Genomic DNA, 27,018 nt, shown 5'->3' on the forward strand with positions numbered 1-27,018 from the left:
CCTCCCTTGGCATCACGGTCCCAAACCTGCCTCTCCGGAGCTTCAAGGGCTACTCGACACTCACCTAGGGTCCATTAGCGATGCCTGACTTCTCCCATCCGTCATCCGTCGCTATGCAGTCACTCTATCATTACTCCGGTCACTGGTATATAGTAGTGCACCTGGGCAGAGGGCTCCTTGGCTTGTTCTCTAAGGATTCCCCCTCTGCTCAGGTGAGTCTGTAGCGTCCCTTCCTGTTGTAGTAGTTCACTAAGGATTCCCCCTCTGCTCAGGACTCTGATTTCGAGCCTCGCGAGGTTGCCCTTACAGATAGTTAGACGTAGCAGAACATTGAATACAATTCTACCTTAAATGCTGGGTCACCAAGATGCTGTTCGACCCAGATATCAAGATTAGTGTGGATGTTTCGATTCAGGGAAATATGAAAATGAGCTTCTGGAGGGGTATATGGCAACGACTCAGCTTGAGCAAAACTGAGAGTAGGGTCTTGCTTCTTTGATGCTGCTCGTTTGCGTTTTCCGCCAATTGGTGTAGTGTCAGTGGTATCAGATGGAAGGTTACGGACTTCATCAGCAAGTTTGAGAAGAACGGCTTCTCGACGTTCAAGGTTTCCGATTTGGGCAGTAGCGTTATTCTTGCTTGTACGCTCGTAAAAGGCCTCGGCCAATCTGCGATCGGCGCGCAGTGTACTGCACATGCGATCAGTAGTGGTTGCCATGAATGAGGGCCACGTTGGCGATTAGCAGAGCACGTTTTGACCCATATGAGACCATCTTTTGTATGGGGACCGCTTCACAACCCCCAGCCAGCGGATTTAGGGCCGAGAAATGTTATAGGTCAGTGTTTGACGGGACGTCTTGAGTTGGTGGTCGGGCCAGCCACAGTGTGGCCGTGCGTTAATTAGCAGGCGGAGGCAGGCGGTAGCTATCAACGAGAAATACGTTTTCCAATCGTCGTTGGTCGTTGACCAACTGAGAAACGATTGCCAGCGTCACACACATCAGTCACGTCACATTTTCACCACTGCACCACGATGGCCAGCGCCCCGACGACGACGGCGTTCTCTGCCGCGCACCGGCGCTACGTGCAGTCGTTGTACCGCCGCCGCCTGCAGAACTCCCTCGACTGGACCGTGCGCCGCGACATCTGGCGCGGGAAGGCGATGCAAATCCGCGCCGAGTTTGAGGTCAACCGGTGGGTGGCTGTTGGCGAGCAGAAAGAAAGAGAGGCTGATGGAGAGCAGGGACATTAAGGACCCGCGGTTGCTTGCGCAGATCTTTGCGGAGGCGGAGGCGAAGCTCGCGAAGTGGAAACACCCCGATCCATATACTGGTGTGTCGGCCTCCCTCCCGTTCTGTCTCCCGCTCACTCTTGTTGGCCGCTAGCCCCGACCGCGCCTGGCGGAACGAAATGGTGCGTCTTCTGTTATATTCCTGCGACTTAACTAGCTCACACTTGTTGCAGGGAACGCAACCTCCCCGTATGCCCTCTTCCATTCCCATTATCCCTCGCTAACCGACATGCTTCTCGGCTTCCAGCCCCCGACAGAAAACCCCTATGCGCACGACCCGCCGCAGGAATACGAGCCCATCAAGAGCTCGTGGAACCCCTTCCGATAATAACCTTAGAGCTTTTGTACCAAGTCGTTGCGAATACCAAATATCCTTGCTTTCGTCGGATTCATTGCTTCATTCCGAAAACTGCCGAGAAGTTGAATGCCGCTGTTCGAACTCGAACTGTTTACTGCCCTTTCCCCGCTTCGACTTATCCATTTCTGCGGTCTTATGAGCGATCCCAATTTCTGACGTGGATACAACACCAGAGTTGGATGGAAAGCTTACTTTCTCATCTTCTCAGCCTGAAGCAAAGACTATTTCTTGAATACATTGCACTGTTGATTGCAATTGTTACAAATGGTTTTCTCGGACATTGTATCAACGACAGCAAAAAGGCGACATTTCACTCAGAGCTCAGGACAATTACAAGCGGCTACACGATAGCAAACACGATAGCAAACACAGCAAAGACACAAATCGACGATTTTACTTTTTTGAGGCGTCTAGCGCCGTCCACCCGCGCGAGTCCTGAGCATGCGCTTTGTCTCGAGCTCCAGCGGACGATATTTTTTTGTGCGGGACTCGTAATTGCCGCAGGAGCTGCACACCATCATTCCGCTGACCTCCCCCCAGCGCCAGCTTTTCGGCGCGAGGTTCAAGCAAGCGGGACACGGACCCCGATCGCCGTTATGTTGTGGGGATGCTGCTGGGGGGCCAGCGGTACTCGTGCTCGCGTCTGGCACGACGATAGGCACGACATCGGCGTCCTGAACGCAGGGAACGGGAACCTGGAGGACAGTCTGGTGGTCCGTCGTTGGAGGTGCATGAACGTGATACAGATACAGGGGGTCGTCCATCTTCGGCGGGCTCGGCTGCTCAATGGCGAGGTTAGCTCTAACGCAGGCTCAATGCACCAATTTCAGGTTGGAACTGACCATGGCAATGATTTGCTTAGCGACAGTGCCCGTGGCAGCGGCCCGGATGGAGTTGCTCAAGCTGAATGAGAAGTTGAGAGGGAGGCGCTGCCCTTTTATATGCACTCAGAAAGTGCCTGCACCTACCCATTGACAGCGGAAAACGACGCATGATCATGATGGATCCACAACTTGAAGCCGATAACGCTGTTCCCGCCGTCATTATGTATCGAGGGTGCATCGGGAGCCTGCTTCGACACTCGGAAACGCGTTATCAAGGATCATTATTAGATTCTAACTATAGTTTCCACAGCCTTGACCGATAATGTTGCCGCGGTACTAGTAACGACCTATCGCCAACCCGCCCGCGGCGAACAACGTTATACGCCGCTGAACTCCTGCAACCACATTTGGCTCGCTGAGACTGCAATGGGGTTGCCACTGCTCTCAGTGCGAGAGAGTCTCAGGTCGATGACTGGGAACTTAAATTGTTCCAGTCCAAACTTGAGCAGAACAATTTCTGCACAAATGGCCGTTATCTGGGACTCTGGAGGCAGCCAGCCTGAGAGTGAGTCAGTGATGAGTACGGCGGAACTCGTCCGTGCCGATCTTTGATTCCTAGTGAGTTATCCAACTTGGACGCGGCGGCACGCGTATCAAGGCTCGTCAGGCTGTTTCTTGCCCGAGATGACAAAACTTCGTCAAAGTGCCGCCCGCCCGCGTCGTGGATCGAGATCGCGACAATAACCTTGAACCTCCGGACTCGGACTCGGAATCGTATCCACCCAAGTCAACCAACCTTACATGCGACGTACATCGAATAACCTTTGTTGATCCGTGCGGGCAAGGCACCTGGGCCGTCGCGTCATCAGAGCATGTCAATTCACCCGCACAACCTGGGCGCACTAGCAGCGCACTGGTCCGCCCCTGGATCCTCAGCATATCCTGCGATCACACCTTGTCGGTCACCGTGGCCGCGGCGAACCGGCGCCCCGTTGCTGTGAATATTAACGCCGTCCGCCTCGGAGTCTCCGCTGCATCAGGACCGAGTTCCCGTTCGCGGACGAACCACGACGCCGCGTGCCCAAAAAGGAAATAACATACGCCAGGAAGGCAAAGGCCAGATGCATCCATTCCCGAGATTGAATCCCATGGCTGCCTCGGAACGGGAGGCCGGGCACATACCGAACGCCGAATCCGGATAACGCCGCGCAGGGCACGCAACCACCGCGACCAGACACGCGCGCACATGCAAAGTATGTATAACCAGGAAAGAACAGAAAGCGACAACACACAACCGGTAGGAGAGTATCGTAATGTAATCAGAAAGACAGCGACGCGAGACACAGTAAGAAAAAGAAAAGAGAACTAAAGAGAGTAGTAGACACGCTAGGTACAGGTCGTGCGATGCAGATGGATGCGGTGGGTCCGAGGGTCGTGATTTTGCAGAAAAAGAAAAAGGTGATATGCAAGCGAAAGAAAGAAAGAAAAATGTAGGTCGGTAAACAGAACGGAAAGAGAGATTTCTGCAGCATACTGATCAGCCCCGACCGAACCAATAAAAAACGGCACACGCACACTATCGTGATTCACCCACCCACACCCGCACCAAATCCTGCCGCACCGCCCACCGCCCACCGTCCTCCGCGACGCGCCGGCGCCGGGCCCCCACCCCACCCCAAAGACATTTTTGAAAGAATATTATATCTGCACCCGAATCAGTTCAACAAAAGGCCAAAAGAGATAAAGGAAAAAGAGTACGCACAGTAACCAAACCCACACCACACCTGTCAATTGACCCCACTTATCCCACCCCCTGCGCGCCCTGTCCTATCCTGTCCTGTCCCGTCCATCCCTTGTGTTGGCCAGCCCGCAGATCCAACCTGCACATCCGGCCCGGCCCGGCCCAGATCCCTACGCATAATACACCGGCCCCGGCCCCTGCTGCTGCTGCTGCTGCTCCCCGCCCAGCGACGGCTGCTGCTGGTGCTGGTGCTGGTGCGCGGGCACGGGCATCGGGTGGTGGTAATACGTCGTCTGCTGCGGCTGGTGGTGGTAATAAAACTGCGCGGGAACATACGCGCCATACGCGTCGTACATCCCCGGCTGCTGCTGCTCGTATCCCTGCTCGTAGCTCAGCGCCGGATCATACTGCTCGTACCCCGGATCAAACACCTCGTACGCCGGCTGCGGCGGGTAGAACACACCGCTGCCCGTGCCGCCCGCGCCTCCGCTGCCGGAGTGCGACGGCACGAACGCCGCCGCGCCCGTCCTCAGCTTCTTCCCCGATCCATTTACGCCCGCCTCGGCCGAGTCACGTGAAAGCGGTGACGGCCGGACCGGCGACGTCGCCTCCAGAAGACCATCCGGCTTACGTATCTCCACGCGCACATTCGGCCGCGCAAACGCAAACTCCGGCGGGGCCGACATCGACGGCGTGTGCCCGTGGCCATGCATGGGGTGCAGCGGGTGGTGTCCGTTCATGCTCGGCGACGGGCTGTGGTGCCCATGGAAGCCGCCAAACAGAAGCACCGGGCGGCCGCTCGCGAGCTCGTAGAGCCCGCCACGCGGATCAACGGCGACGCCGGGCGGGAGCGGGGCTGAGTAAGCCGGCGGCGTGCCGAAGCCGGGTGACGGTGTGCTGAAGCCGGGCGGGGTGACGAAGCCTTGCGGCGACGGCGAGGAGTACGGGACGGGCTGCGGCGCGGTAAAGGCCGGGCCGGCGGAGGGGTGTGGGAACGCCATAAGCGGAGGCGGTGGTGCGAATGGGTAGAACGCTGGGGGTTGGGAAGGGAGGGTCGGAGGCGGGCCGGCCGGCGGAGAGGAGACAGTCGCAAGTGCAACAGCGGCGGCATCAGGACTAACCCAACCGTCTGCGTCGGGTCGCAATGACGCGTTGGCCGCTGCTGCTACCGTTGTCGCTGCCCCAGGCTCGGAAGTGGGTGGCTCTTGTTTTTCCTTCTCTTTCTGCTTTTCCTTGCCAGTTGACGGGAGACGGACGACGAAGGTGTTAGTCGGGAGCGTTTTTGGCGGGGGCTTGGTGGTACGAGACGCCCGAGGAATAGCACGAATGATATTCGGCTGGCCGCCAGGCAAGCGGACACGGAGGCCGGCGGGCTGGCCCGGGCGTGGCTTTAGGGCCGGGTCGAGGAAGAGGAAGCCTTCGTGCTGCTTTGTCCACATGAGCTCTGGCTTCATGATGTACCAGGGCCGCCCTAATGCGCGGGCTGGGGGAGTTGTCTGGGGGCCAAATGGTCGACCGCGGAAAGAGGTGCCGCGTGTTGGCTGGCTGGGGGCCGCACCCCTGCGGGCCTCCTCCCTTCTACGCATCTCCTCAAAGCCGTCATGTGTCCACGGCCTGTCCATTGGAGACTCGTTCTCTTGGGGCTGTTGCGACTGTTGTTGTTGCTCTGGCTGAGCCTGCCCACCGACAAATCCACCCCGCCCGCGACCCCTCATGAAAAAACCCGTCCCGCGTGCCCGACCCCTGCCCTGCCATCTACCGCGCCACCACCCGCTCAGACTACGGAGGTCTTTGTCCAACAGCCTGTCATCGTGGCCCCAGAACTCGCCGACAACGGGGACAAACGCGGGGTCCGTTTCGAGGCGCTGCTGATATGCCTGTCTTGCGCTCTGCCCCGGCCGCCTATTAGGCCCATTCGCTGCTGGTGGTCGGGGAGCTGGGTCAGCAACGTCCACTTTCCCGTCAAACTCGCCAAACTCGACAACGGGCAAATTGGCCCCGCCCTCCTCGACCATATCCGCCCACGCAGTCGGGGCCGCAAAGAACGGCTGCTTCCCCTTCTCTTTCTCCTTCTCGTTGGGGGTCGGATGGCGCGACACGGGCTCGGTGTCAGACTCGTCGTCGTCGTCGTCTGTGGCGCTGCTGGCGTCGTCGCTGTCGACGGACGAGTCGGACCCCGACCGGCTCTGGCTGCGCTCCAGCCCCTCATCGTCATCTTCGTCCAGCCCGTGGCGCGGACCCCGGCCCCGGCGGCGGCGCGCGCTTGGTGAGGGACGGCATCGTGGTCGTCGTGGTGTGAATGAAGGAGGTGATTGGTCACCACGAGCCTTTATTATCCTCTCCTGTGACTCGATCTCGGTACCTCGCGAGCGAACCCTGTCTGGCGCTGCAGGCGGGTGGAGGGGGGAAAGAGAGAAAGAGACAGCAACCTCTTTTCGGACGCCTCTTCGGATAAAGCAAGCGCTCAAAGACTAAAATAAAATACAAGTAAGGTACAAAGGATGATAAACTTCGGATACCGCACTCCCCACGGCCACACAATATGCACCTACACTGGCACCCCCCATCGATGCAAGACCGCAACGTGTCCTGTCCTCACAACCGTCAATGTCGCCGTCATCCCCATCGATCTCACCGCCCTCTCTTTTTTGTTTCTGTTCGAATCCGAATCCTCGTGACGCTCAGACTCATAGATCACGCAGCGATTGCTTCCACGCATGCACCCTCTACTAAGCAGTCACTAGAAGGCTGCAGCTCCTGTAACATGTATGAAGAAATGTTCCCCGGCCCACCCAACCCATAGCGGGCCCGGTCCGGCGTGCTCAACTCGGCGCCGAAGCAGTGGCGTTGGAATCTGCTAGCATAGTTTTCTGTTGTTAGAGCTGTTCACCCGTCCGATCGGGCACACGATTTGGAGTCCAGATACCACTCAGCTTGCCGTTCTGCGTCGACGGAAGTCGTAGTTGACTTGAAAGCACTGGCAAACAATCTGAAGGAGCGTGTATGTCGACCTAGACAGACCCAGATGGACATCGGGACGATTTTCAGCCAGGACCAAAAAAGCGCCAGTGCATTGGCAACTCTGCCATGGCCGGCGCCATCGTACCCAGGTCCTGGTCCCATACTACTTAGTAGGTACTTCAGGTTTAGGTGAACGGCCGCTTGGGCATCGTTTGGCTCTGTTTCCTGGAGTGTCGCGGCCTTCGAAGTAATGTAATAGGGGCACACAGTAAGCACCCAGCGAGTCAACAGCGAGTGAAAGCGAACTGTTGCTCTCACATGTTGACGTGACTTCGATGCGTGACTTCGGGTCACGTCAACGTTTTCGTTCCTTTCCGTTCCCTTCCACGAGTGACCACCGTCCTTTCTGGCTCCCCTCAAGATACATGTGGCGCCGTAGCACTCGTCGCTCGACTCTCTCACGCGGTGTAGAGTCTAGACCTTGCTAGTAAATGTATCATGTCCGCTAAAAGTTTGGGTGGAAGAGGTCCGGCGCCGGCCGGGCTCCTCACGCGCTGCTCTACCTACTGGCGGTTCTTAGACGTTTTACTGCAGCTGCTTCAAGTCGTCACCTCCAGCTGGGGGTTAACTCGCAACGCGAGTCAAAACAAAACAAATCACCTTTGAGGTCCAACCCGAAAGATCGTCCAAAGACCATTGAACATGCACATTCACTCAAGGGCTCATTGCACAACTAAGGAACGGATCGACGGACAACGATAGGTCTATAAGTTTCCAGAGACTGATTACCGGTTCTGAAGTTTCAGCAAGTGTCAACGCATCCCTCCTCCGCTCATCCTAAGCAGCTTCTTCGCTTCCAGCTCCGCCGGGCGACGCGTATTTCTGCGGTGCTCGTATTGGCCGCAGGGACTGCAGACCATCCGGGCGCTGACACACCCCCAGCGCCAGCTTTTCGGCGCGGGGTTGCCGCAGCCGGGGCAAGACCCACGAGTTGTGCGGGCACTAGTACTGTCGGAGGGATAACTCATGGTAGGAGCGAGTGGGATGTTAGATGTTGCAAACGGCCTAACATTGCCTGACCATGGCGATAACCTGCCAGTGGAGGTACGTTGGCCACTCGTGTCGTCTGGAGCTGTGATCTGATGACTATTGCCAGCACCAGCGGCCCATAGCGACATAAAGTCCTCGTCGATCCAACCTAGGCATTCAAGTGCATTTACTAGTACTGACTCTATCTCAGACTCTGCAGACATGTGAGTCGGCCAAGGCGTACCGGGATCGTTGAATATCAAGTCTCCAAGCTTTGTGCTGGTGCTGGAGGACATGTGTGCGCGACACAATTGTCTTTAGTGTTGTAGGTGCCTTGTAAGCCTTGGCATTTCACGCTTCTTATAGTCTCAGCGATGAATTCACTCCCAGTTTAGGCTGCACCGCCTCGAAATTTCGCAGTATCTGGCTGACCAATCGATTATACATGGAAGGAGATCTCGAAGTTGTAATGACAGTGCGGTAAGGATAATTGCCGTGTCGCCCGCTCAAGCGCTTGAGGAAGGTATCAGTGAGGCCAAAATTAGGATAAAATCAGCTGAATTCGCGGAAAAAGAAAGTGACGCGTGATGCGATCATGCTTCTTTCTGCACCGTTCAACGCCCTCCACCAAAGATTATGGCCCCAATCATCCAATGACCCTCCAGCGTCTGACCTCAATCCGCTCATAGAGCCGCCACAACTCACGAAACTCGTCAAAACAACCCCTATCTTGGCGGACGGAGGAAGACCAGTTCGGTACATCGACCTGCGCGCCGCCCCTGAACTGGCTATCGGCGAGCTGGAGATCCCGCTCCTCATACACGCGAATAACGACTGTGCGGCGGTGCCGTTCGTGGTGCAGGACGAGTACCTCCTCTTGGCGGGACACATATTTGCCCAAGTCCGCTCGGAGACGCCGGTGGGAACACGGAGACTCTGGAATAGCTTTTTCGTTACGGGACATCAGGGAATCGGTAAGTATCTGAGCTCCCGCTCAGTGCCCGTTGTTCACAAATGCTCATCTGTTGCTTTGCGCGCCAGGCAAGAGCTTCTTCGCATACTATCTCCTCTTCCGTCTACTTGCCCTCGGCCAGGCCGTCATATTCTGCAGCTCCGTCCATGAACCCGCGTACCTCTTCGACTCCAATGGTGCCCGCCCAACTGCCCTTGCTCCGCAGAGCAAAGCCGCAGAAGAGGTGCTTGAAGGCTGTTGGGTCATTCTCGATATCGACGACGCGAAAGAGTGGGAGCCGCCCTCAAAACTTGCAACTTTGGCACAATGCATCGTCTGGACTTCTCCACCGTATGAAGAACGGGAACGGCACTTCCGCAAGCGATTCGGCAGCCAGACGTGGTTCATGCGGACATGGGACGAGTGGGAGATCATGGCCGTAAGGTGAGTTTTTGCCCCTTTCTGTTGTTTACCACGGATTCGAAGAGTTGATCGCATTCAGCAACCAACTCTCGCTCGACAAGACCATCCTGGAGCGGACAGCGCGCCTGGCGGGGCCCGTCCCACGTGCGCTTTGGGGGATCCAGATGCAGCAATACGACGCGTCGTACGAGCTGACACTCGACAGCGCTATCGGTGCCGTCCTGTCCCACTGGCAAAAAACCAACGCATTCGATGCCCGATACCTCCGGCCTGAGGACGTGTATTCGCGCTACGATGCTGTCCTGCGCCTCGAGCCGCGCCCCGACAAAAACACCCAAGCATCTCAGAGAAGAAACTTTTCGGTGCATTTTGTCTCGCCGTATGTCGCCCAGAGGGCGCTGGCGCTGATCACGCGCTTGCATGCGGTTGCGCCACAGCTTTTTGGCGAGCGACTTCTGCGGATGGTGGAGAGTTTACAGCCAGAATAGGTGGGCCTTCAAAGTTCAAGGGCCTTTTCATTACGTTGTTGCAATATGAAAGGCGATGTCGTGAGTATCATCGCGGAGGAGCAATCAAGTTAAATCAGATAGCTCGGATGACAATTGAAGTACCCTGGCTCTAGAGAAGTTGTCTTCGGATTCGAAGTCCAGAGATCATTGCAACCTTCAACAAACTGTAACCAATAAGTGCATCGAGCCTGTTGATGTTTGTAAATTTGTTTATGTCAGTGTATGTAACTTCAAGATTGGAAAACATTTACACTACTAAGATTGCAGAAATACTAGTGAGAAATAGACGTGTCCCTCAGTATGAGATGGTGGTCAAAAGTTCGACCATTTTGCAACAACCACAGCAAGTTATCTCAGGTCCACCATCAAGGTCAAGTACACCGACTGGCAGCTCGACTGGTTATAGTGCGGGTGGGTCGGGAGCGGGCTGAACACCAAGTCCATCCTCCCGGACGCCGAGCTGTTGGCGCACAGCGCCCACTGGTCGCTACGGCCGTTAACGCCGAGCACATTCGGCCCGGTCGGCCCGAGGAACGGATTCGGCATGATGCAGTACGCGGCGGGAGACGTAGGGAGGAATTGTTGGGTAACGAAGGTCGGTGAGTCTCCCGGAATCACGGCGATCGATGCGGCGAGGAGCTGGGGCTGGCCAGTGAGCGAGCCGAGGATGCCGCCATTGGTGAGAACTTCAGAAGTGAATGTACCGCCGCCTGCGCTGAGAATGTCCCAGCTTGTCTTCGGTACGGTGTTGACCATGAGGATGCGGACAGGGGAGGGAGGAAGGGCCACTAGTAGGGGGATTTACGAAGTTGGCTTGCAGGTTGAAGGGTGCTGCTTGGGTCGAGGTAAGACATGTCTGCGTCGATGACGAGTCGACATAGACGCTGAGTTTGCTGGAGCCGCCGCAGAACTCAAGGGAATTTCCTAAACATGCTGTTTGGCATGCATTACTATTTAGCTGTGCTGTCGAAGGAAGCTGGGAGTTGCACCCTACGAGCCGAGTTAACAAATGCCATATTCAAGTAAGGAACACGCACAGCATTCTTGACCAAACTCTAGTCCGGCGACGTTGTAGCCGTTTGCTTTTGCATGCTGCAGTGCATTTCTCAATGGTCATCCCAGAAATGATCTGCTGGTGCGGTAAAGCTCGCGAATTGACATTGTCCGCAAAGCATCCCTGGAGCCCCCACGTCCCCACTAATGGAGGGGCAACCGGGAATGGCTGTCCGTTCCAATAAACATTGATAAAGTTGCCTGCTCCACAAACTTCCGCCTTGTTTCCGCTGCACGGCATATTGCAACTCGCGGCACTCGCGATGGTACTAGGTGCTTGCAGTGCATGGTCGCAATCTGTCCAGATATCAAACAAAAAAACCAAGCGAGAAATAGGTAACGAACAGCATTCTGAGCCATACTCTACCCCCGCAAGATTATACCCACCGCTGGAGCAAAACGCCTGGCACGCTTCGACCGTCATATTAGCGCCGGCGGTAGACGCTCCGGCGAGGGTCCGCGATGTGCTTATGTCTGTGTAGCAGCCCTGCAGTGTCCATACCGCTAGATCTCGCTGGACCGTTGCGGCCATCTACAAATGTTAGTGAGCCAAAGAAAATATCGAGTTAGTTGCAGCACGCACAGCCGAAGCACCGAGTGTAAGAATCAAGGAAGTCGAGAGCATGTTGGCTGAGGAAGGGATTGAAGGTGATGAGGCCAGCCTTTATAGCGCTCGACATCGCGTAAGCTGCAATTGAAGGAACTCTGCTTCCAGATCGCCCTTCCGACAGGCACCATTGAATAATGCCACCGCGATGATAGTTTGCCCTGGCTGACCGCCGCAAATTTAAACGGGACGACAGTGACGATGCTGAGACGCTCAGCTCGCAGTGAGCCGGGAGGCGAGGCTCGAGTCAGAAGCCGCTTTTGGAGAGGAGAGGATTGGCAGTAGGTTTCCAGCAGGATGCTTTACGTTCAGAACTTCAGAAGAGAGACTGTCTGACAAACCGTCAAAAATATTCTCTGTCATGTCAATCGCAGGACCGACCTTGTTTGACATCGTTTGCCTAGTTTGCCTGAAGTATGACCCGCATGCACATTCTAGTCTACAAGCTCGAGTCGGTAAGTCCAAGTTAACGTTGGTCGTGGTTCGGAATCAGAAATGTCACCGTGACATTGGAGAATATATTTCGACGATTACCTTGACTCTACAGCCACCAGCAAGTAATTTTCAAGTCCACCCCAGCGCAATTGCCATACCAGCGGATGATTGTGGGCATTCTAATCCTGCCGAGATTGTCCGAAATAGCATTGCTAATTTGACAATTTAAACTTAGACCGCCCTGGCAAGTTAGTTAGCACTTTCGAGCTCCCAATCTATCGCCCTCGACATTCAAGTAATGTGTTCCGTGAGGAAGTGTTTCCAATGATGTATTCATCTGCCTGGAAGGATCTCTCTTACAGTTTCAAAGTTGACCAAAGCAAGGCGTTGATTATCTCGGCTTCCTGATATTCTGTGTAAAGAACATATAATATACCAATTTCACGTTCCCCCTTCCTCCCCAGTCCCATTCGTCCTCGGCGGCGCAGACTTCCCTCCGCGGTCCTTGTTGCTCAGCAAGCTCTGGAAGAAGTTCTGCAACACCTCATGCTGTGTCGTCCCATTGGCCGTTGTTGGACTCGGTACAGGGGCATTTCCTCCCTGCCTTGGCGAAGTTGTCGATGCTGCCAAACCACCCGGTCGGCGGGCTGGGGGAGCTCTTGCGGGAGCGGGGGCAGCACCCGCGGCGCCAACACCGTTTTCCATTTCCGAGAGTACAGACGCAACGGTGGGCAGGTCGTAGCTTTGCATGCCCATGGGGCCCACCAACCCAGCAGCATTTCTTGCAGCGTCGGCGGGATCCCGGAATGCCCCGCGCGGATCGCGGTCCGGCTTTTTCGCGTTCTCGTCGTAGTTCTTTGCCAGGAAAAGTTGTTCTGGCATTGGACTGCTGAGCTGAGGAAGGGGCGGCGGCTGCAAAATGGAGTTACTTTGAGATCATCCCAATAAAACGCGGACATTACTTTGGTGCCTTGGTCTGGTACAAGCGCACTAAACAGCGCTTTTGCACCATCAGTTCCTTCCTCCGACTCCAAATCCCGCTCCCAAGCATCGCTCCACGACCTAGCTTCAAACTCTTCTCGCATCACAGTTATCTTGCCCCAACTGTCCCATCCAGCAGGTATTACGATGTGATCGCGGTCCAGATAGTTGGGTTTGTGGGTGAATGGGAATGGATTCCTGACCGGGGCTGGTGCTTCCGCACCTGAAGCGACGGCTGGTGACGGTGCAGGGGGTATGAAGAGCATGTGAAGGGCATATTGTCGAAGAACTTGTAACGTGGCGGGCTGCTGCGTGGTATAAAATAATCCTGCACCGTCTTTCAAGGAACAATAAGCAGAAAAAGAAAGAGAAAAGACGACAACATACATTTGAGACATATCGTTCTCAAGACCTGCATGATGCTGTCTGTCTGCTCTTCCCACTCGCCGCCTTTTCCACGAACCATCCCTCCCATTCCCGACGCGCCACCAACAGGGTCACCACTTTCGTCAATCAGATCCGCCTTTGTGCAGGCAACGATAATCGGCACGCCAGCCGTATTGTGGGTTAATGTCCCGGGGCCCAACGGTAGTAAAGCGCTAGTGGAGACTGATGAGGGGGCTGCTGGGGGGTCCACAGATGGTTCGGAGTAGTGTTGGAGATGTGCTTGCACTGAAAGAAGCTGTTAGCCAGAACTAAAACAAATAAACAACTCTTACATCGTTCGCGACATTCCTCGCGTATTATTTCCAGCTCCCGAGCACCATCACCAGTTGTCCAGCGCTCTACCCATTGTAGCCATGTCTCCAATTCGTCAATGAAGGACCATGGTCGTGTCCAGTCGAGTACAATCACGACGAGGGTGTTAGGGAGTGCAGTGCGGGGTGGGACGAAATGGGGAAGAAGAGCAGTGTATGTGGCAGCTGAGGAAGGCACAGTGTAGACCGATAGTCGCGCCAAAGTGTCTGAAACAACCATTGAGAAACACATACGCCTTCCTTTTGACTGTACAGACCCTCGTCTGCCTCGTCCCTCACGTCTGCAAAGTCGTATCCAACCGCGAAATCGATCCGATTCTCCTCCTTGACATCCCCAACAGGCTTCTGCAAAAGGCCCGCGGCGAGTGTCGATTTTCCGGTCGAGGGCTGGCCAAGAAGCAGTACTTGTTTGGAGGGTATTGACCGTGAGCTCGAAACGGAGTCAAGGATTGCGCCCCAGAGATCTTGGGGCGTCTGCTCGGGCGATGCTGGACGGGAGTCCATAAAATCGCGGTATGTCACGTGTCACATCCGTGACATGGATGATTCCGACGCTACTCAAAGCTCAGGCCTTGAGCCCCCTCCGCCTCCGCATATGACATTCGCGACGCGGGCTATCCATGTATGCACCGTCGACAACGAGGCACTACTTTTGATTTGACGCGCAACACGCCCAGCCACCAACATTCTCTGCTTTCCTACCACGCGACTACCGCTATCACAGCCAACAGGCCATAACTCACGTTGCGTGGAGCTGCGATGGGCGACGGCTGGCCGGTGTTGGAATAGACAAAATAACGCGTGTTTGGACTCCGGAGAAGGGCATGGATCAGAAAAGCGCGAGCCTTTTCTCTGGTGCTCACTCAGATGATGTCGACTATGTCTCGTGGAACCCAACCCACCCGGACCTTTTCTGCACATCCAGTCAAAAGGACAGACGGATTGTCTTCTGGGATGCTCGTCGTATGTCGTGGCTCATTGTTTTGGAATGTATTCTGACAGCCTCATAAAAGAAAGTCGGCATACCCAGCAATGCTCGCTCAAAGTGTCCCCCGTGCAGACCAGCTACTCCCCCGACGGCCGCGTTCTTCTCTACACTTCTCTGGGTCACCAAACTTCGTTTCTCGTTTACGAAAAGGACCCCGCGGTCAGCGATGCAAAAGATGCATGGCACCCATCCCAAAAGGAATCCATTATTGGCTCGACAGCGCTCTTCAATCACGCTGGCGACGGGCTAATATTGACGCACCACAGCGAATACACACTTCGCGTTGTTGATTACCCGTCTTTGGTCCTGCGCGAAAGTATCGCCGCCCATGTTGGTGGGTGTGTTGCTGTTGCATTTGACCCCCGTGGACGGTGAGGAGTCTGGTATCCATTTTTGCGTTCTAACAGCTTGCAAGGTATTTGGCGTCAGGCGGTAACGACTCCATCGTGAACCTCTTCGATCTCAATGATTGGATATGTGCTCGAACGATTACTGCGTGCGAGTGAGTCATCTCAAAGCGTTGCTCAACTCAAACTAACCCTACTCAAGACACAGCATCAACGGCGTCAGCTTCTCGCATGACGGCGAGTATCTCGCTATCGCTAGTGCTGGCTCTTACATCGACATTGTCAGTCTTTTTACCTTTGCTTCCTGTGCTGACAGTATTCAGTGTGCGACGGAAACCGCTGCCGCTCTCCATCGAGTAACAGCATTGGCACCCGCTCCAACGGTTGCCTGGCATCCTTCAAAATACACAATTGCCTACTGTGGACAAACAGCCCGTCGGGAAGGTGGTCCGCCGCCGGTAGCGGTTGTCAGTCTTTTTGGATTGATGGAGTAGCAGGCATAATGATAATGTTGTGCTACATAAAGATGAGGAGTTGGGATTATTCGTATACGACGATCATCGATTGCAGGTGTTGTGACTAGCGTGACCTGGATTCTTTTTCTTGACTCCTTTCCTTTCCTATCGCCACAATATCCTGGTACATGAGTTTCGCTCGCCTGAACCTTCCGCGGGTCCAGACCGACCGCGACCTGCGGCCCAGACTTCGGACATCCTCCATTTTCTGACTCCGGCCTCGAATGTCTTACTTGGGTGGAAGCAAATTGTGACCTACTAATATGAGTCCGACCACCGCTCCACAGCTCCTCCCTACTCTTGACTTCGCACCACAACCATTAACCTGCGCTCTTCGACTATTTGTTCTTGCTCTTCGTCTATCCACCTATTTTTCACGAATTTACGAACTTTATTACGATGCCTTCCTCCGTTGTCTCGAGCACCCTTCCGGACCTCACTGGCCAACTTGTCGGCGAGGACTCGCTTGAGCTGCTCTCTGTCATTGGCTGCGGGGCCTTCGGCAAAGTTTACAAGGCGCGAGACACTGACTCTCCCGCTGACAACCCGATTTATTATGCGGTCAAATGCATGCCTGTATTCGAGCCCGACTCCAAGGGCGAGGAAATGCAATTGAAAGAGCTCGAGACGCACGTAACAGTCTCTGACCACCCCCGTATCGTCACACTCCATGGGTGCTTTACCTCGGACGAGCATCTGTTCATGGTGCTCGACTATGTTTCAGGCGGCGACATGTACGATGCGATGATCCACTGCCAACTGTTTGTTGAGAACCCCGCGCTCGTCAAACAAGTAATGGACCAGCTCCTTGATGCGGTTGAGATAATGCATCTCAACAGCGTATTCCACCGCGACATCAAGGTTGAGAATATCCTTTGCGACGAGGACGGGCTGAACATCCGGCTGACCGACTTTGGTCTTGCAACCCAGGAGCCTCGCAGCAGCGAGTTTGGCTGTGGGACTCGTCTCTATCTTTCACCAGGTGAGAAATCTTACCAGTGACCAGTCGTGGACGTTGACCAACTTTTCTCTTTCAGAGTCACTTTGCCCCTCTTGGGGCGAAACCACCTACTCGTCGCCACACAGTGACCTCTGGGCCGTGGCCATGGTGCTTGCCAACCTCATATCCGGTCACCACCCATGGGATGTTGCCTCTGCCGCCGACCCACGATACTCCGCTTTTCGCAGCTCAGATTCCTTCCTTGAGCATGCCCTCGAAATCACACCTGAGGCGGCCCGTTTCCTGAACTGGTGCTTCCGCGAGGAGCCTTCTTCGCGGCCCACCCTCCAGCAAATGCGTGCGGAAATCGCTAAAATTGACACTTTCTCGTTGGCCTATGACCCACAAACTCTCCACACTGTTGACCTCCCAGAGGCCGTTTCCCCCACCACTATCAAACCTTGGCTCTGCCTCGTTAACATGGGCGGTCGCGTCGGACCCTCCCAGTGCTGTTCGCTCATTCTCCACGGGATATTCTTCCGAACTCGACACCAGAAGCGATTCGTCTGCTTTGCACTCAGCCCCGCCGTCAACACCAAGTCCAGTGTTCTCCGGGCTTGCTCGTCCTAAATCACGTGTTTCATCAGACTTGAATTCCCTCTGCGCACAGTTCCCTGTCCCGCCCATTGGCAAGCGCGAATTTCCAGTTGTGCCTCTAACACGGCAGTCTTGCATCGAATATTATTCTGACGAGGAGGTGCCCTGTGCCATAGGCAAACGCAAATTCCCAGTAGAGGCTGGCTGGCGGCGGTCTCGAATGGAATATTACTCAGACGAAGAAGATTATAACGTGCTCCTTTGCGACTTCCCCTCCCCGCCCCGGGCACTCCCAGCTTCGCAGAGGCGCTCTTCGTACGGCGGTATCGATGTCATGCGGGAGCGTAGACACGGGCTCGTTTTTGGCAGGAAGCTGCAGAAGCCTGTGCTGTCGGCCGAACAGCGACTGATTCGTCGGCAGGCGGGGATATGGGCTTAAGAAGATGAGAAAAGGCTTGAAGGCAGACGATAACATTTTGTTTTGCATTTGCTCTCTACACACACTGTATCAACTACTTATAATTATCCATGTAGCAAACTTTGTCCGACCCTGGGTTTGGGGTCTTCCTGGTCAGCTTTACTGAGTGAGGCTTGCGGTATCTTTTGTTTTGATCTGATCTAACTGACGCGAAAGGAATCTAATAGAACTCGTGAGATACAATAATGATCCTATCTACGACTTCCTTTCCCGCCGCGACTCTGGCCAGACTGCTTGGAATCAGCCGCTTGCCCTTTGCCCGTGGCTGCGCGAGATTGACCACGGGTCTTGGGACGAGAAGCGCTAGCACCAGCACTCTCGCTCGCCTCTATGTGAGGCTTCAACCTTTTGCTCGGTGTTTCCTCACCCTGTTCGTGGTCGGGGAGTGTCCGTTTCCCCGTCGATTTGAAAGTGGAACGATCAGTGCCGTTGATAGTTTTGGCCTCGTCGTCCTTTGAAGGCAGCACGAAAGGAATGGCGGGGTCGCTTCCGCTGGGTGGCCAACACTGATCAGCAACACATTTCTGGAAAATCCACAAGACACGTGGGTGGTCCATTTTGCGCGGCGCAATGGGCACGGCATCGTCGACTAAGTACTCCCTCTCCATAACAATCTTGGGGTTTTGGTCACCAACCAAGCGCCAGAGATTCGCGGAAAGCATGTAAAGAGCGCGGTTCTGTTTGTCGGCGGGAACATCATTTTGGAGATGGCCCTGCTTTGCCTGCGCACCATGTGGGTCAAAAAAGCCGGCCGCAGGCTAGCGCGCCGACAGGGGCACTGTGTGCCGTGTGACGGAGGACCATCCAGATCAAAAGCCAGTACACTGACTCTAGGTCGTGATATGCAGCGTGTTTGACAGCGGCATTGATGAGCTCGATGGCCATGAATGGACGAGTACCCTGGAGGATGTCAGCTCCATAAGATAAGGGAAAGAGACACTTACCGTCATGTCCTTCAAGGCCTTTTCCACGTCTTCCAAGATGACATGCTTGCGACCCTCAAACATCTCATTGAACCTCTCCGCGCCTTCTTCCGTGAACTCGGCATAGTCCCAGTCGAGTAAGAACCCTTGAGGCATCTGACCCTCGGGAGTGTCCTCCACGAACATGACATTGCCTTCGCTAATATCACGATGGAGAACGCCAGCTTGGAATGCAAGAAAGTGGTCTGTACAGATCGTTAGACAAAGAGAATTCAGAATGAGACGGAAAAACATACGCTGGACAACTCGGTACAGTGCCCAACACAGCGCTTCAGTCGAAGGGAACTCGCGTAAAGGCCGGCCGACCGGCGTTATCAGGGACCGGACATGAATACGGCAGTTAACGTCTGCCTTCAGAGGGTGAGGGACGATGCGAGTGCGCTGAATGCTGCCCTCCGCGTCAATGTCGCAGTCGGGTGCTCCCAAATCGACACTCCCATGGCAGGTGGCCATGCCATCAGCGTCTTCCTTGCCTATGGAGCACTTGGCAATCAAGTCGTAGTAGTCGACTTCGGGACGACGACAAGCCTCTCTCCAGGCGTCCTTCAAAGCGTAGATTTGCGGATTTTCTTCGTCTAAATCCTCTGCTAAAATAACGCGATAGACACGCGTGGCTCGACCGAAAAGCCCGTCGGAGACCGAGAGGATATCTCCGATGGTATAACAGGTGATGAGTTGTGAAAGACCGTCAGCGTCTCGGCGGGAAGCTTTGAGACTGATGGTGGTATCGGTGGCGCTCGCGCAAGTCGGAAACATTTTGGCATAAAAGGAGTTGCGGCAAAGCGCTTCGTAGATACGTGATTTGAGAGTGTTGTCTTTGAGGGGCCGCGAAATAGTGAAGTCGTCCCCGTCGACGCGACCAGGATGGCCAGCTGGGTGATAGAGTCGGTACATGAAAGTGGGGATAATGTGCTGATTTTCTTGGACCAACCATTCGAAGCCCTTCGAGACAACGAATCCAGTGCGGTCGAAGCAGAATATGCGCGCCATGTCGTGCTTGTACATCGCTATAACCCATGAATAGCAGCGGCCCGAGCTCATCAGTAAGCTGCGACCGCTCTTGACGATCTGCACGAGGGCCTCTTCGACCTTCTGGATTTTGACATTATCTTCCCGCTTTCTGGGCTTGAGTTTGCGAATTTCCCCGGTGGCATCGTCGAATATGTCAAGATTGTCTTTGAACTCGAAGTCGGTACCGATTGCGGGCCACGTGCAGGGTTTCCCTGGCTCAGGGGGTGACACGCCCGGGTAAGTCGAGAGCACGTCGGGTTTGATGTCGTGGTCGTTCTCATCGAGAGGCGGAATGTTTCGGTACTGAGAGTCGATGATGAGAGGCCTAATGTCCTCGGGAAACTTCTCAACCAAAGCCTCGAGATATTTTATCTGTCCATAGGAATAAGAACGAGTTCAATGTCAACTGAACCTGGATAACGCACGAAAGACGGAATCATAAGCTTCTCGTTGTTCCTCCTGGGGTTGCTGGTATCACGCCCGTTGTAGACATCAATCGCAGCGTTGAGGCGGCGTCGGGCTTGATTAACCATAGCGGTGACTGCCTTCGTCTCTGCATTGGTCGATTCCGCGGTGAGCATGTAGTCTTCAAGTAGTTCCATCGGTTCCAGCATGCCCGCAAAGCCATTTTCTGCCATCTTAAACCAAATGCTGCGATTTTGTTTGTTGTCCTGCTTGGTGTCTTCTTTGTAGTTGGCGTGGCTAACCAGGTTGCTTCCAGGTTTCGACTTACGCGGAGTCGGTTGAGGAGGGGGAGGGGGATGAGATTGGGCAGTGCCACCCGGATTGTCAAGAACAACGGAGGCCTGGGACTGGGGAGGGGGTGTTTGTGCGGATTGCGCGCTCTGGGTAGACATGATGGTTAGAGAGTAGAGATAGTGCAACAAAGCGCTGCTCACCCCGTTTAAATAGTTATACGCAGTCAAAGCGTGTTGCGGTTGAGTCCAAGCACTGGTCACGTCGTGTGACGACGGACGCGTCTGATCACATGGGTCTTGATCAACCTGTGACCAGCCATCCTGAACCACACTCTGTCTGGACTGCGAACTTCAAAATTTCCAAACGACTCCGCGTCCCTTCATCTTCCGACTCCAACAGAGTCCGAAAACTTGAAGCCACATGTTTGTCTTTCAGAGGATCACAACACTGATTTTGGGCGGCAGACAGACAAATGTGCTTCCAATTGCGGACCATTCAAGTACCACAGGGCGAAATCACCATTCAACGGCGCTACGGTGAGCTATTTCTCAGTATTTCTCTCAGGCTCTGCGATAGTGACACACTTATCACTAGCAGACTGCTCTCTGCTCATCTCGACCGACAAGCCCCGCACGGAATCTGAAACCAACTATATCGTACTCTACATGCTCTGACATCCCGCTTCAAGTTACATCCACTATAACTTATCCACTACCTGTCGGTCAACTCGAAACGGTTCAAACTTCAAGCAATGTCAACTGGGAAAGATCTCCTGAAGTTGAATTCCAGCGCTCGAGGGCCTATCAACGTGTGCGAGTCGGCATCGCCTTAGACTTCTGATGAGCTGTTTGCCATATGCGCGCGTCTTGTCTGGTCAGAGCAGAGGCGTATAAAGGGCCAACTGATAACACCGTAGCTCTATCCGTGCCTTCGAAAGCCCCCCAGAATGGCACGCCTGAACAACATTGCGACTCTTTTTCTGGTCACTGTCATTGCCTTTCTCTTCAAAGTTGCCCAAGCCACGAGCATCCACTTCGACAACTTGAACGAATTGCAGCGCCGCGACTCCTTCGACCCCGCCCGTATTCCCTATGTCCTCCCCCCACCAGGGGAGAGCGCTATTGCCGATGCTCTGAGGAAGCGCCGCCCGAACAATACCTTGCTTGCTCTGGATGGTGTCCTGCTGAATTCGCCTGTGCTGGCTGACGTCTGGAATGACTTCTTCACCGTTATTCGTGATAACAACAGTATGCACTCTTTATCAACTCTTCTCGGAACACTTCTCAACTTTTCAAATAGCGATTCCTGGCAATATGCGTGAGCTCATCGTATGTTTCCGACTCGAAAGCAGGATTCGTGGCAAAAATTGATATCTTTTGTTCAGCTTTTGCGGACCGCGGTTCTCACCAGAACCGCATACATATGGTCAGCGGCTATATTATTCCATAACTCGTGTTGTAACCTTATATTTGCTTGTCAGGATCCAGCATGAATCTGTTGGCCGCTCCGAAGGCCTATCGACCGACCAACTCCGTGTCATTCGTTTTGCCCCCGAGAACTTTTTGACCGGTACTGAACGGAAGGTCCTTGGAAATGAGCTGGCCGCAGCTTTCGAGTTAGCAGACGCGATTGCCACGACGATCTATGTGCCGACCGCCGTCTATCACAATCTTGCGAAATACCTCAGCGCGCAGCAGATGCTCGAGGCGGTGGCGGTGGCGGGCAGCTATGCGCTTGTCAGCAGACTGCTCATTGCGCTGGATGTGGATGGAAAGATGCTTATGGAGGTGCCAATCCCGAAGTAGAGTTCATGTGTGTATTTTTATGCATATGATCGATCACACGTGACCGTATTTCTCCTGATCTCGACCGTCATGTCAACCAGACGCGCTCAAATCGATGCGCTCGAGAAGGAAATACTTCGTGGAGAACAACGCTTGCAAGGGCTTCGGCGAAGACTGGACGTGCTGCGTGCCGAGGCCGTCTATCCAGTTCTTTCTTTGCCAACAGAAATCACAACTGAGATCTTCTGTCATTGTGCACTCGCATTCCCAAAGACCGCTCCGCTAACTCTGGTCAGAGTGTGTTCATCATGGAGGGCCGTTGCTATGGAGACTCCTTTACTATGGTCCACAGTATCCCTTCTATGGGACCGTCATGCAAACGATCGCGATGTGGTGGAGTTTCTAGAGACGTTTGTCGAACGAGCGGCACATTGTGTATTAGACCTGGAACTGACCGTTCTATCTCCTGTCATTGACATCGCAAAGATGGTGGGCTTCATAACTGCGCTGAAACGGTGCTCGCCTCAAATGCGGACCTGGACAGTGAAAATGCCAGGCGCCTTCGCCACTGGATTCAACAGTCTCATCCTCAACAGATTCCCAGACTTGGGGTTTTCTGCCTTGGAAGAACTTACTTTCATCCGCACCGGAGAAAACTGGGATGTTCCATCCATCGACATATTCCAACCTCCTGCAGCTCCCAAGCTTTCGCGGGTGTCGCTATCTAGTCTCCCGCCTACGGAGTTAAATCTCGAGGCAGGCTGGCAGAATGTGTTCGATTTTGTCGCTGAAGACGTTGCCTTGGTCCAGTGCTTGCATACTCTCCAGGAAACAACCAGACTAAAATCCTGCATTCTTCGCGATCTGATATTCGACCCAAACGGCTCAGCAGCCCACGCCCCTACTCCCCTCGGCAACTTTTTCCTCCAGCCACTCACCCTCGATTCGCTCACACGGCTGACTCTCATCGGGGGAAACGCCATACAGCTTCTGCGATTCGCCTCCTTCCCTATGTTGGATAGCCTCGAGCTGGTGGATGTGGTTCACGGACTAGACGATGTGCTTGACCACTTTTTCGAACGGTCGCTCTGTCCCCTCCAACACCTCACTATCCGCCCCCTGGCCTCCGACCATGATTCCACCGTCTCGATTCACCTCTCTATGACATTTGGCGTGCTTCCCATCTCAACACTATCTATCTCCCATCCGTCCACATCCCTTACCATCGCGCTCCTCCAACCCGAGGCACTGGAGACACCCAAGTTCCTCCCCTACCTCCGCAGCTTGGCGTTGTACGACTGCCCTGCTGCCAAATTCCCGTCATTCGTGGCGGCTGTCGGCGAGCAACTAGAAAGACGCGTCTCCACTGCCGGCCTAAACTCTTCTGTAGAGACGATTCGCGTCATTTCTGGGCGTCCATATCCATATTTGCCCAAAGTGAATGATGAGATGTTGGCACCGCTTGATCGACTGCGCAAACGAGGGATACAGATTGAGGTGGGAGAATTTGGGCCAGCTGGATAGTTGTAAGAGGGTAAAAAAAATCCTGCAAAACTAAGAGTCTAAGGCTTAACCAGAGGGGCCCATTCTACAGTGAATTTTCTGGCTATATTGCATAAGTAAACTGTAGACAGAATCAAAGACTGTACAACTTAGGATAGACTGCATAGTTTTGGAATAAAATCTGCTACTATTGAGAATTCTTGTGGATGTCGTCCAGTGAGGTCTGCCACTACTTTGATGGTCGTGACCGCATCTATTAGTCGATATCAACCATTTTCCCGACAGAACCGATATATAACGCACTCTGGAGGGGATGGAGACCCAATAGTCCATCTCCATCAGTAGGCGCAATGCGACCTGGGGAGATGAATTACGCCAGTCCCAATCGTCATCGTCGTTGAGGTCATCATCATCAACAGGAAAATGCGCGATGCGTTCAATAGCGGGCCTCAATGGCTCGCGTAGATGCGATGGAACCTCTCGCAAGACAAAGAGCAAAGACTTGACAGCCCAGTGTACCTCAATATTCTCGCCCTCTTCAGCTAGCTCATGCAAGTGATAAAGAATACCGTCAACAGCAAGTGCCGGAAATCGCGCGAGCTGTGATGGGGCACCGTGGTTAACCAGCCAATACCCGCCGGAGGTCGTCATCCAGAATACCATGTGGGCGAGGAAGGGCCGCATTTCCTCAGAGCTATGCACGCCTTCTTGTATGCTTCGTATGCTCATGTTGTCCGTCTTGTGTGTTGGAGTGTACGGCTCTGAGGCGTCGAGATATCGGAGAACGTCGTTCGACCCAGAATTGACCCAGTCCAGCCTGCCCAACGGGGACGTGGTGAGATGCGTCAAGGCGGAACGAAAGTATTCGATGTCGGAGCGCGGGAGGGACATTATCACTTCGAAGAGAAGAAACGCCACTCGGTCAATTTCCGCGTCTGTGGCAGTTGCCAGCGGCAAAGTCGATATTGTGGTGAGTATCGCAGTGGACAGCGGACCGTGAAAGGCGGGATTATTTTCCCGTTTGAGAAGCTCGAGTATGTGAGCGGACGTGCTGTTGTTTGGCCCGGGTCGTTGTGGGTATTCTGCTTCCAGAGGGAGCGTCGGAAGGAGCAATGCCAGCTCGGGCCCAGAAAGTGCAGCTACGTCGAGCTCGGTCACAGTGGAGGTGGCCATGACTATCTCATATGACTCCGTTTAAGAAGGAAGATAAACTTGAAGTTCCAGGTACTGCAACTCACAAGGTGCGACCAATACCACTTTTCCAGCTAAATCGGGTCGGAAATTTGCTGCTGTTTGTGCGGCATATGTGGCCCAGAATGCTCAGTTGGTTCGAAGTGACCGTTACTTGTCACAAGATACCTCGGGCCCGGGTCTCTGCACCACGGCCGCTCTGTCCTATTAGTATGAAGCTTCCCTGGTCTCTTCGGAGACGTCTCTTTTAACTGCCTGTCCTGCGACAAGTTTACTCGGGCTCATCCATCCCTTGATTGCCTGTTCATTGATATTATTTTTGTGGTCAATCCACGCAGTTCTCCCAAGAAAAAATACAATCATGGACGCTACACGAGGTGGGTATCTATCATTTACGCGGGGGTAAACCCAATGCTGTTGAGCTGGGCGGAGAAGGCGGTGGCAGCCTGGACCAGGGGGTCCTTGAGGTCGCCATTGCGCGCGCCGGCAATGCAGGTGCCCGGGAAGCCGAGGAGGGTGGCGACGTTGCAGTTGGGGGCAGCGGTGCCACGGCCACATCCACCAGAGCCGTTGGTTTGCGCGACAGCGGGGCCAGCGCATTTGCCGCTGTTGAAGCCGCAGCATCCTTGCTGGCACTCGGAGTCGGAGGCGCACTCGATGAAGACGGTCTTCTTGCCTTGTTGCGAGGCAGCGAGCTCAGCAACGGACTTCTTGGGGCCGGCAGCAGCGGGAGGGGCAGCGGCGTTGTTACCAGCGGGTGGTGGGGGCGCTAAAGGTTATTATGAGTATTATGACACTAATGGTAAGAAAGAGGCTTACCAGCAGCAGCGCCACCGCCAACGGTCGGGGTGAATTTGATGCTGTTCAACTGTGCTGAGAACGCGGTCGCAGCCTGGACGGTGCGGTCGTTGGTGTCGGTGTTCTTGAAGCCAGAAATGCAAGTTCCTGGGAAGCCAAGAAGAGTGGCGACGTTGCAGTTGGGGGCAGCAGTGCCACGGCCACATCCGCCAGAACCATTGGTCTGGGCGACAGCGGGGCCAGCGCATTTACCGCTGTTGAAGCCGCAGCAACCTTGTTGGCACTCCGAATCAGCACCACACGCCTCGAAGACGGTCTTCTTGCTCTGTTGGGAAGCGGCAAGTTCAGCGACTGAAGCTCCGCCAGCGGCGGGGGCGGGTGCAGCTGCATTGTTGGCAGCTGGTGGTGGTGGTGGGGGGGCAGCTAAGATAAGATAAGATAAGATATGACGGTGTTAACACGAAGAAACACACCTGGGGCAGCGACGGAGGGTGTGAAGGGGATGCTGTTAAGTTGGGCAGAGAAGGCGGTCGCAGCCTGGACTTGCGGGTCGTTGGTGTCGGTGTTCTTGAATCCAGCAATGCAAGTTCCCGGGAAGCCGAGGAGAGTTGCGACATTGCAGTTGGCGACAGCAGTACCGCGGCCGCATCCGCCGGATCCGTTGGTTTGAGCAACCGCTGGTCCAGCGCATTTCCCACTGCTGAATCCACAGCAGCCCTGCTGGCACTCGGAGTCGGAGGCACAAGGTGTGAATACGACCTTCTTCCCTTGCTGGGTCGCAGCAAGTTCAGCCACAGTTGCGCGGCGGGTCATTTGCGGGGCAGCAGAAACGCTAACCGCGACTATCGTAGTGGTGAGATCGTGATAGCGGATTAAGCGAAATCTACGCACGGATAGAAAGAGCGACAAAGGTAGCGGAGAACTTCATGATTCGTAGTTTAAAGAGGAGGTGGTTGTGCGCAAGAAAGAGAAGAAAAAAAGAATACGACAACCAGTTGTCTGAAAGGCAGAAAAAAAGAGAGCCGAGTGAGGAGGGAAGGGGAGCGAGAATCAACCTGACTTGGCGGCCTGTCATCCCTTGCCTTTTATAACGTATGCCGTTGCGCGGGACATGTGATGGTCCGTACTGATGGGTTGATGTCCATCGAGCCAAGCCATGTGGCAGCCATTTGGTGGGCAAGGCCAAGCCTTTTTCTGAGCGCCGCTATAGGCCGCTGCCTGCCGCTGCATCCCTCCTGAATTAAGTGACAAGTCTCTGTGCA

The 27,018-nt window shown here is 54.5% G+C and overlaps 13 protein-coding genes across 13 annotated transcripts; 6 read left to right on the forward strand and 7 right to left on the reverse strand.

Moving 5' to 3' along the window:
- Positions 1-1,012: 1,012 nt before the first annotated feature.
- MIND_00767800 (uncharacterized protein) lies at positions 1,013-1,619 on the forward strand (the record flags this gene model as incomplete). Its single annotated transcript, XM_037364370.1, has 5 exons — positions 1,013-1,194; positions 1,244-1,332; positions 1,386-1,413; positions 1,465-1,480; positions 1,539-1,619. Exons 1-5 carry the CDS (start codon positions 1,034-1,036, stop codon positions 1,617-1,619), a joined length of 375 nt encoding a protein of 124 aa, XP_037220014.1. The 5' UTR covers positions 1,013-1,033.
- Positions 1,620-4,384: 2,765 nt separating this feature from the next.
- Positions 4,385-6,494, reverse strand: MIND_00767900 (Btz domain-containing protein; the record flags this gene model as incomplete). The annotated part of the gene is made up of 2 exons (XM_037364371.1): positions 4,385-6,404; positions 6,454-6,494. 2 exons carry the CDS (start codon positions 6,492-6,494, stop codon positions 4,385-4,387), a joined length of 2,061 nt encoding a protein of 686 aa, XP_037220015.1.
- Positions 6,495-8,799: 2,305 nt separating this feature from the next.
- MIND_00768000 (Crinkler (CRN) family protein) lies at positions 8,800-10,067 on the forward strand (the record flags this gene model as incomplete). Its single annotated transcript, XM_037364372.1, has 3 exons — positions 8,800-9,178; positions 9,246-9,600; positions 9,659-10,067. 3 exons carry the CDS (start codon positions 8,800-8,802, stop codon positions 10,065-10,067), a joined length of 1,143 nt encoding a protein of 380 aa, XP_037220016.1.
- A 369-nt stretch (positions 10,068-10,436) lies between these two features.
- MIND_00768100 (uncharacterized protein) lies at positions 10,437-10,844 on the reverse strand (the record flags this gene model as incomplete). Its single annotated transcript, XM_037364373.1, has 1 exon — positions 10,437-10,844. One exon carries the CDS (start codon positions 10,842-10,844, stop codon positions 10,437-10,439), a length of 408 nt encoding a protein of 135 aa, XP_037220017.1.
- A 194-nt stretch (positions 10,845-11,038) lies between these two features.
- Positions 11,039-11,766, reverse strand: MIND_00768200 (uncharacterized protein; the record flags this gene model as incomplete). Its single annotated transcript, XM_037364374.1, has 3 exons — positions 11,039-11,078; positions 11,126-11,673; positions 11,725-11,766. The coding sequence occupies 3 exons, from the start codon at positions 11,764-11,766 to the stop codon at positions 11,039-11,041; spliced, it is 630 nt and encodes a 209-aa protein (XP_037220018.1).
- An 858-nt stretch (positions 11,767-12,624) lies between these two features.
- MIND_00768300 (Dynein 1 light intermediate chain) lies at positions 12,625-14,444 on the reverse strand (the record flags this gene model as incomplete). The annotated part of the gene is made up of 5 exons (XM_037364375.1): positions 14,180-14,444; positions 13,884-14,129; positions 13,552-13,836; positions 13,146-13,501; positions 12,625-13,095 (listed from the first exon to the last, which is right to left on the reverse strand). Exons 1-5 carry the CDS (start codon positions 14,424-14,426, stop codon positions 12,625-12,627), a joined length of 1,605 nt encoding a protein of 534 aa, XP_037220019.1. The 5' UTR covers positions 14,427-14,444.
- Positions 14,445-14,460: 16 nt separating this feature from the next.
- On the forward strand, positions 14,461-15,751 carry MIND_00768400 (WD-REPEATS-REGION domain-containing protein; the record flags this gene model as incomplete). Its single annotated transcript, XM_037364376.1, has 6 exons — positions 14,461-14,544; positions 14,600-14,885; positions 14,936-15,281; positions 15,326-15,412; positions 15,460-15,538; positions 15,581-15,751. 6 exons carry the CDS (start codon positions 14,461-14,463, stop codon positions 15,749-15,751), a joined length of 1,053 nt encoding a protein of 350 aa, XP_037220020.1.
- Positions 15,752-16,171: 420 nt separating this feature from the next.
- Positions 16,172-17,748, forward strand: MIND_00768500 (Protein kinase domain-containing protein; the record flags this gene model as incomplete). The annotated part of the gene is made up of 3 exons (XM_037364377.1): positions 16,172-16,754; positions 16,810-17,316; positions 17,360-17,748. 3 exons carry the CDS (start codon positions 16,172-16,174, stop codon positions 17,746-17,748), a joined length of 1,479 nt encoding a protein of 492 aa, XP_037220021.1.
- A 230-nt stretch (positions 17,749-17,978) lies between these two features.
- MIND_00768600 (uncharacterized protein) lies at positions 17,979-20,638 on the reverse strand (the record flags this gene model as incomplete). Its single annotated transcript, XM_037364378.1, has 5 exons — positions 17,979-18,509; positions 18,559-18,687; positions 18,732-18,955; positions 19,007-20,153; positions 20,207-20,638. The coding sequence occupies 5 exons, from the start codon at positions 20,636-20,638 to the stop codon at positions 17,979-17,981; spliced, it is 2,463 nt and encodes an 820-aa protein (XP_037220022.1).
- A 788-nt stretch (positions 20,639-21,426) lies between these two features.
- Positions 21,427-22,285, forward strand: MIND_00768700 (4-carboxymuconolactone decarboxylase; the record flags this gene model as incomplete). The annotated part of the gene is made up of 4 exons (XM_037364379.1): positions 21,427-21,727; positions 21,780-21,808; positions 21,865-21,905; positions 21,961-22,285. The coding sequence occupies 4 exons, from the start codon at positions 21,427-21,429 to the stop codon at positions 22,283-22,285; spliced, it is 696 nt and encodes a 231-aa protein (XP_037220023.1).
- Positions 22,286-22,342: 57 nt separating this feature from the next.
- MIND_00768800 (F-box domain-containing protein) lies at positions 22,343-23,788 on the forward strand (the record flags this gene model as incomplete). The annotated part of the gene is made up of 1 exon (XM_037364380.1): positions 22,343-23,788. The coding sequence occupies exon 1, from the start codon at positions 22,355-22,357 to the stop codon at positions 23,786-23,788; it is 1,434 nt and encodes a 477-aa protein (XP_037220024.1). The 5' UTR covers positions 22,343-22,354.
- Positions 23,789-23,996: 208 nt separating this feature from the next.
- Positions 23,997-24,940, reverse strand: MIND_00768900 (DUF5071 domain-containing protein; the record flags this gene model as incomplete). Its single annotated transcript, XM_037364381.1, has 2 exons — positions 23,997-24,020; positions 24,071-24,940. The coding sequence occupies 2 exons, from the start codon at positions 24,938-24,940 to the stop codon at positions 23,997-23,999; spliced, it is 894 nt and encodes a 297-aa protein (XP_037220025.1).
- A 410-nt stretch (positions 24,941-25,350) lies between these two features.
- Positions 25,351-26,684, reverse strand: MIND_00769000 (uncharacterized protein; the record flags this gene model as incomplete). The annotated part of the gene is made up of 4 exons (XM_037364382.1): positions 25,351-25,727; positions 25,778-26,179; positions 26,230-26,598; positions 26,648-26,684. 4 exons carry the CDS (start codon positions 26,682-26,684, stop codon positions 25,351-25,353), a joined length of 1,185 nt encoding a protein of 394 aa, XP_037220026.1.
- Between the last annotated feature and the right edge of the window lie 334 nt (positions 26,685-27,018).

Source organism: Mycena indigotica (genome assembly GCF_014461135.1).
Source record: "Mycena indigotica strain 171206Taipei chromosome Unknown Mind.scaff0006, whole genome shotgun sequence".
NCBI classification, from domain to species: Eukaryota; Fungi; Basidiomycota; class Agaricomycetes; order Agaricales; family Mycenaceae; genus Mycena; species Mycena indigotica.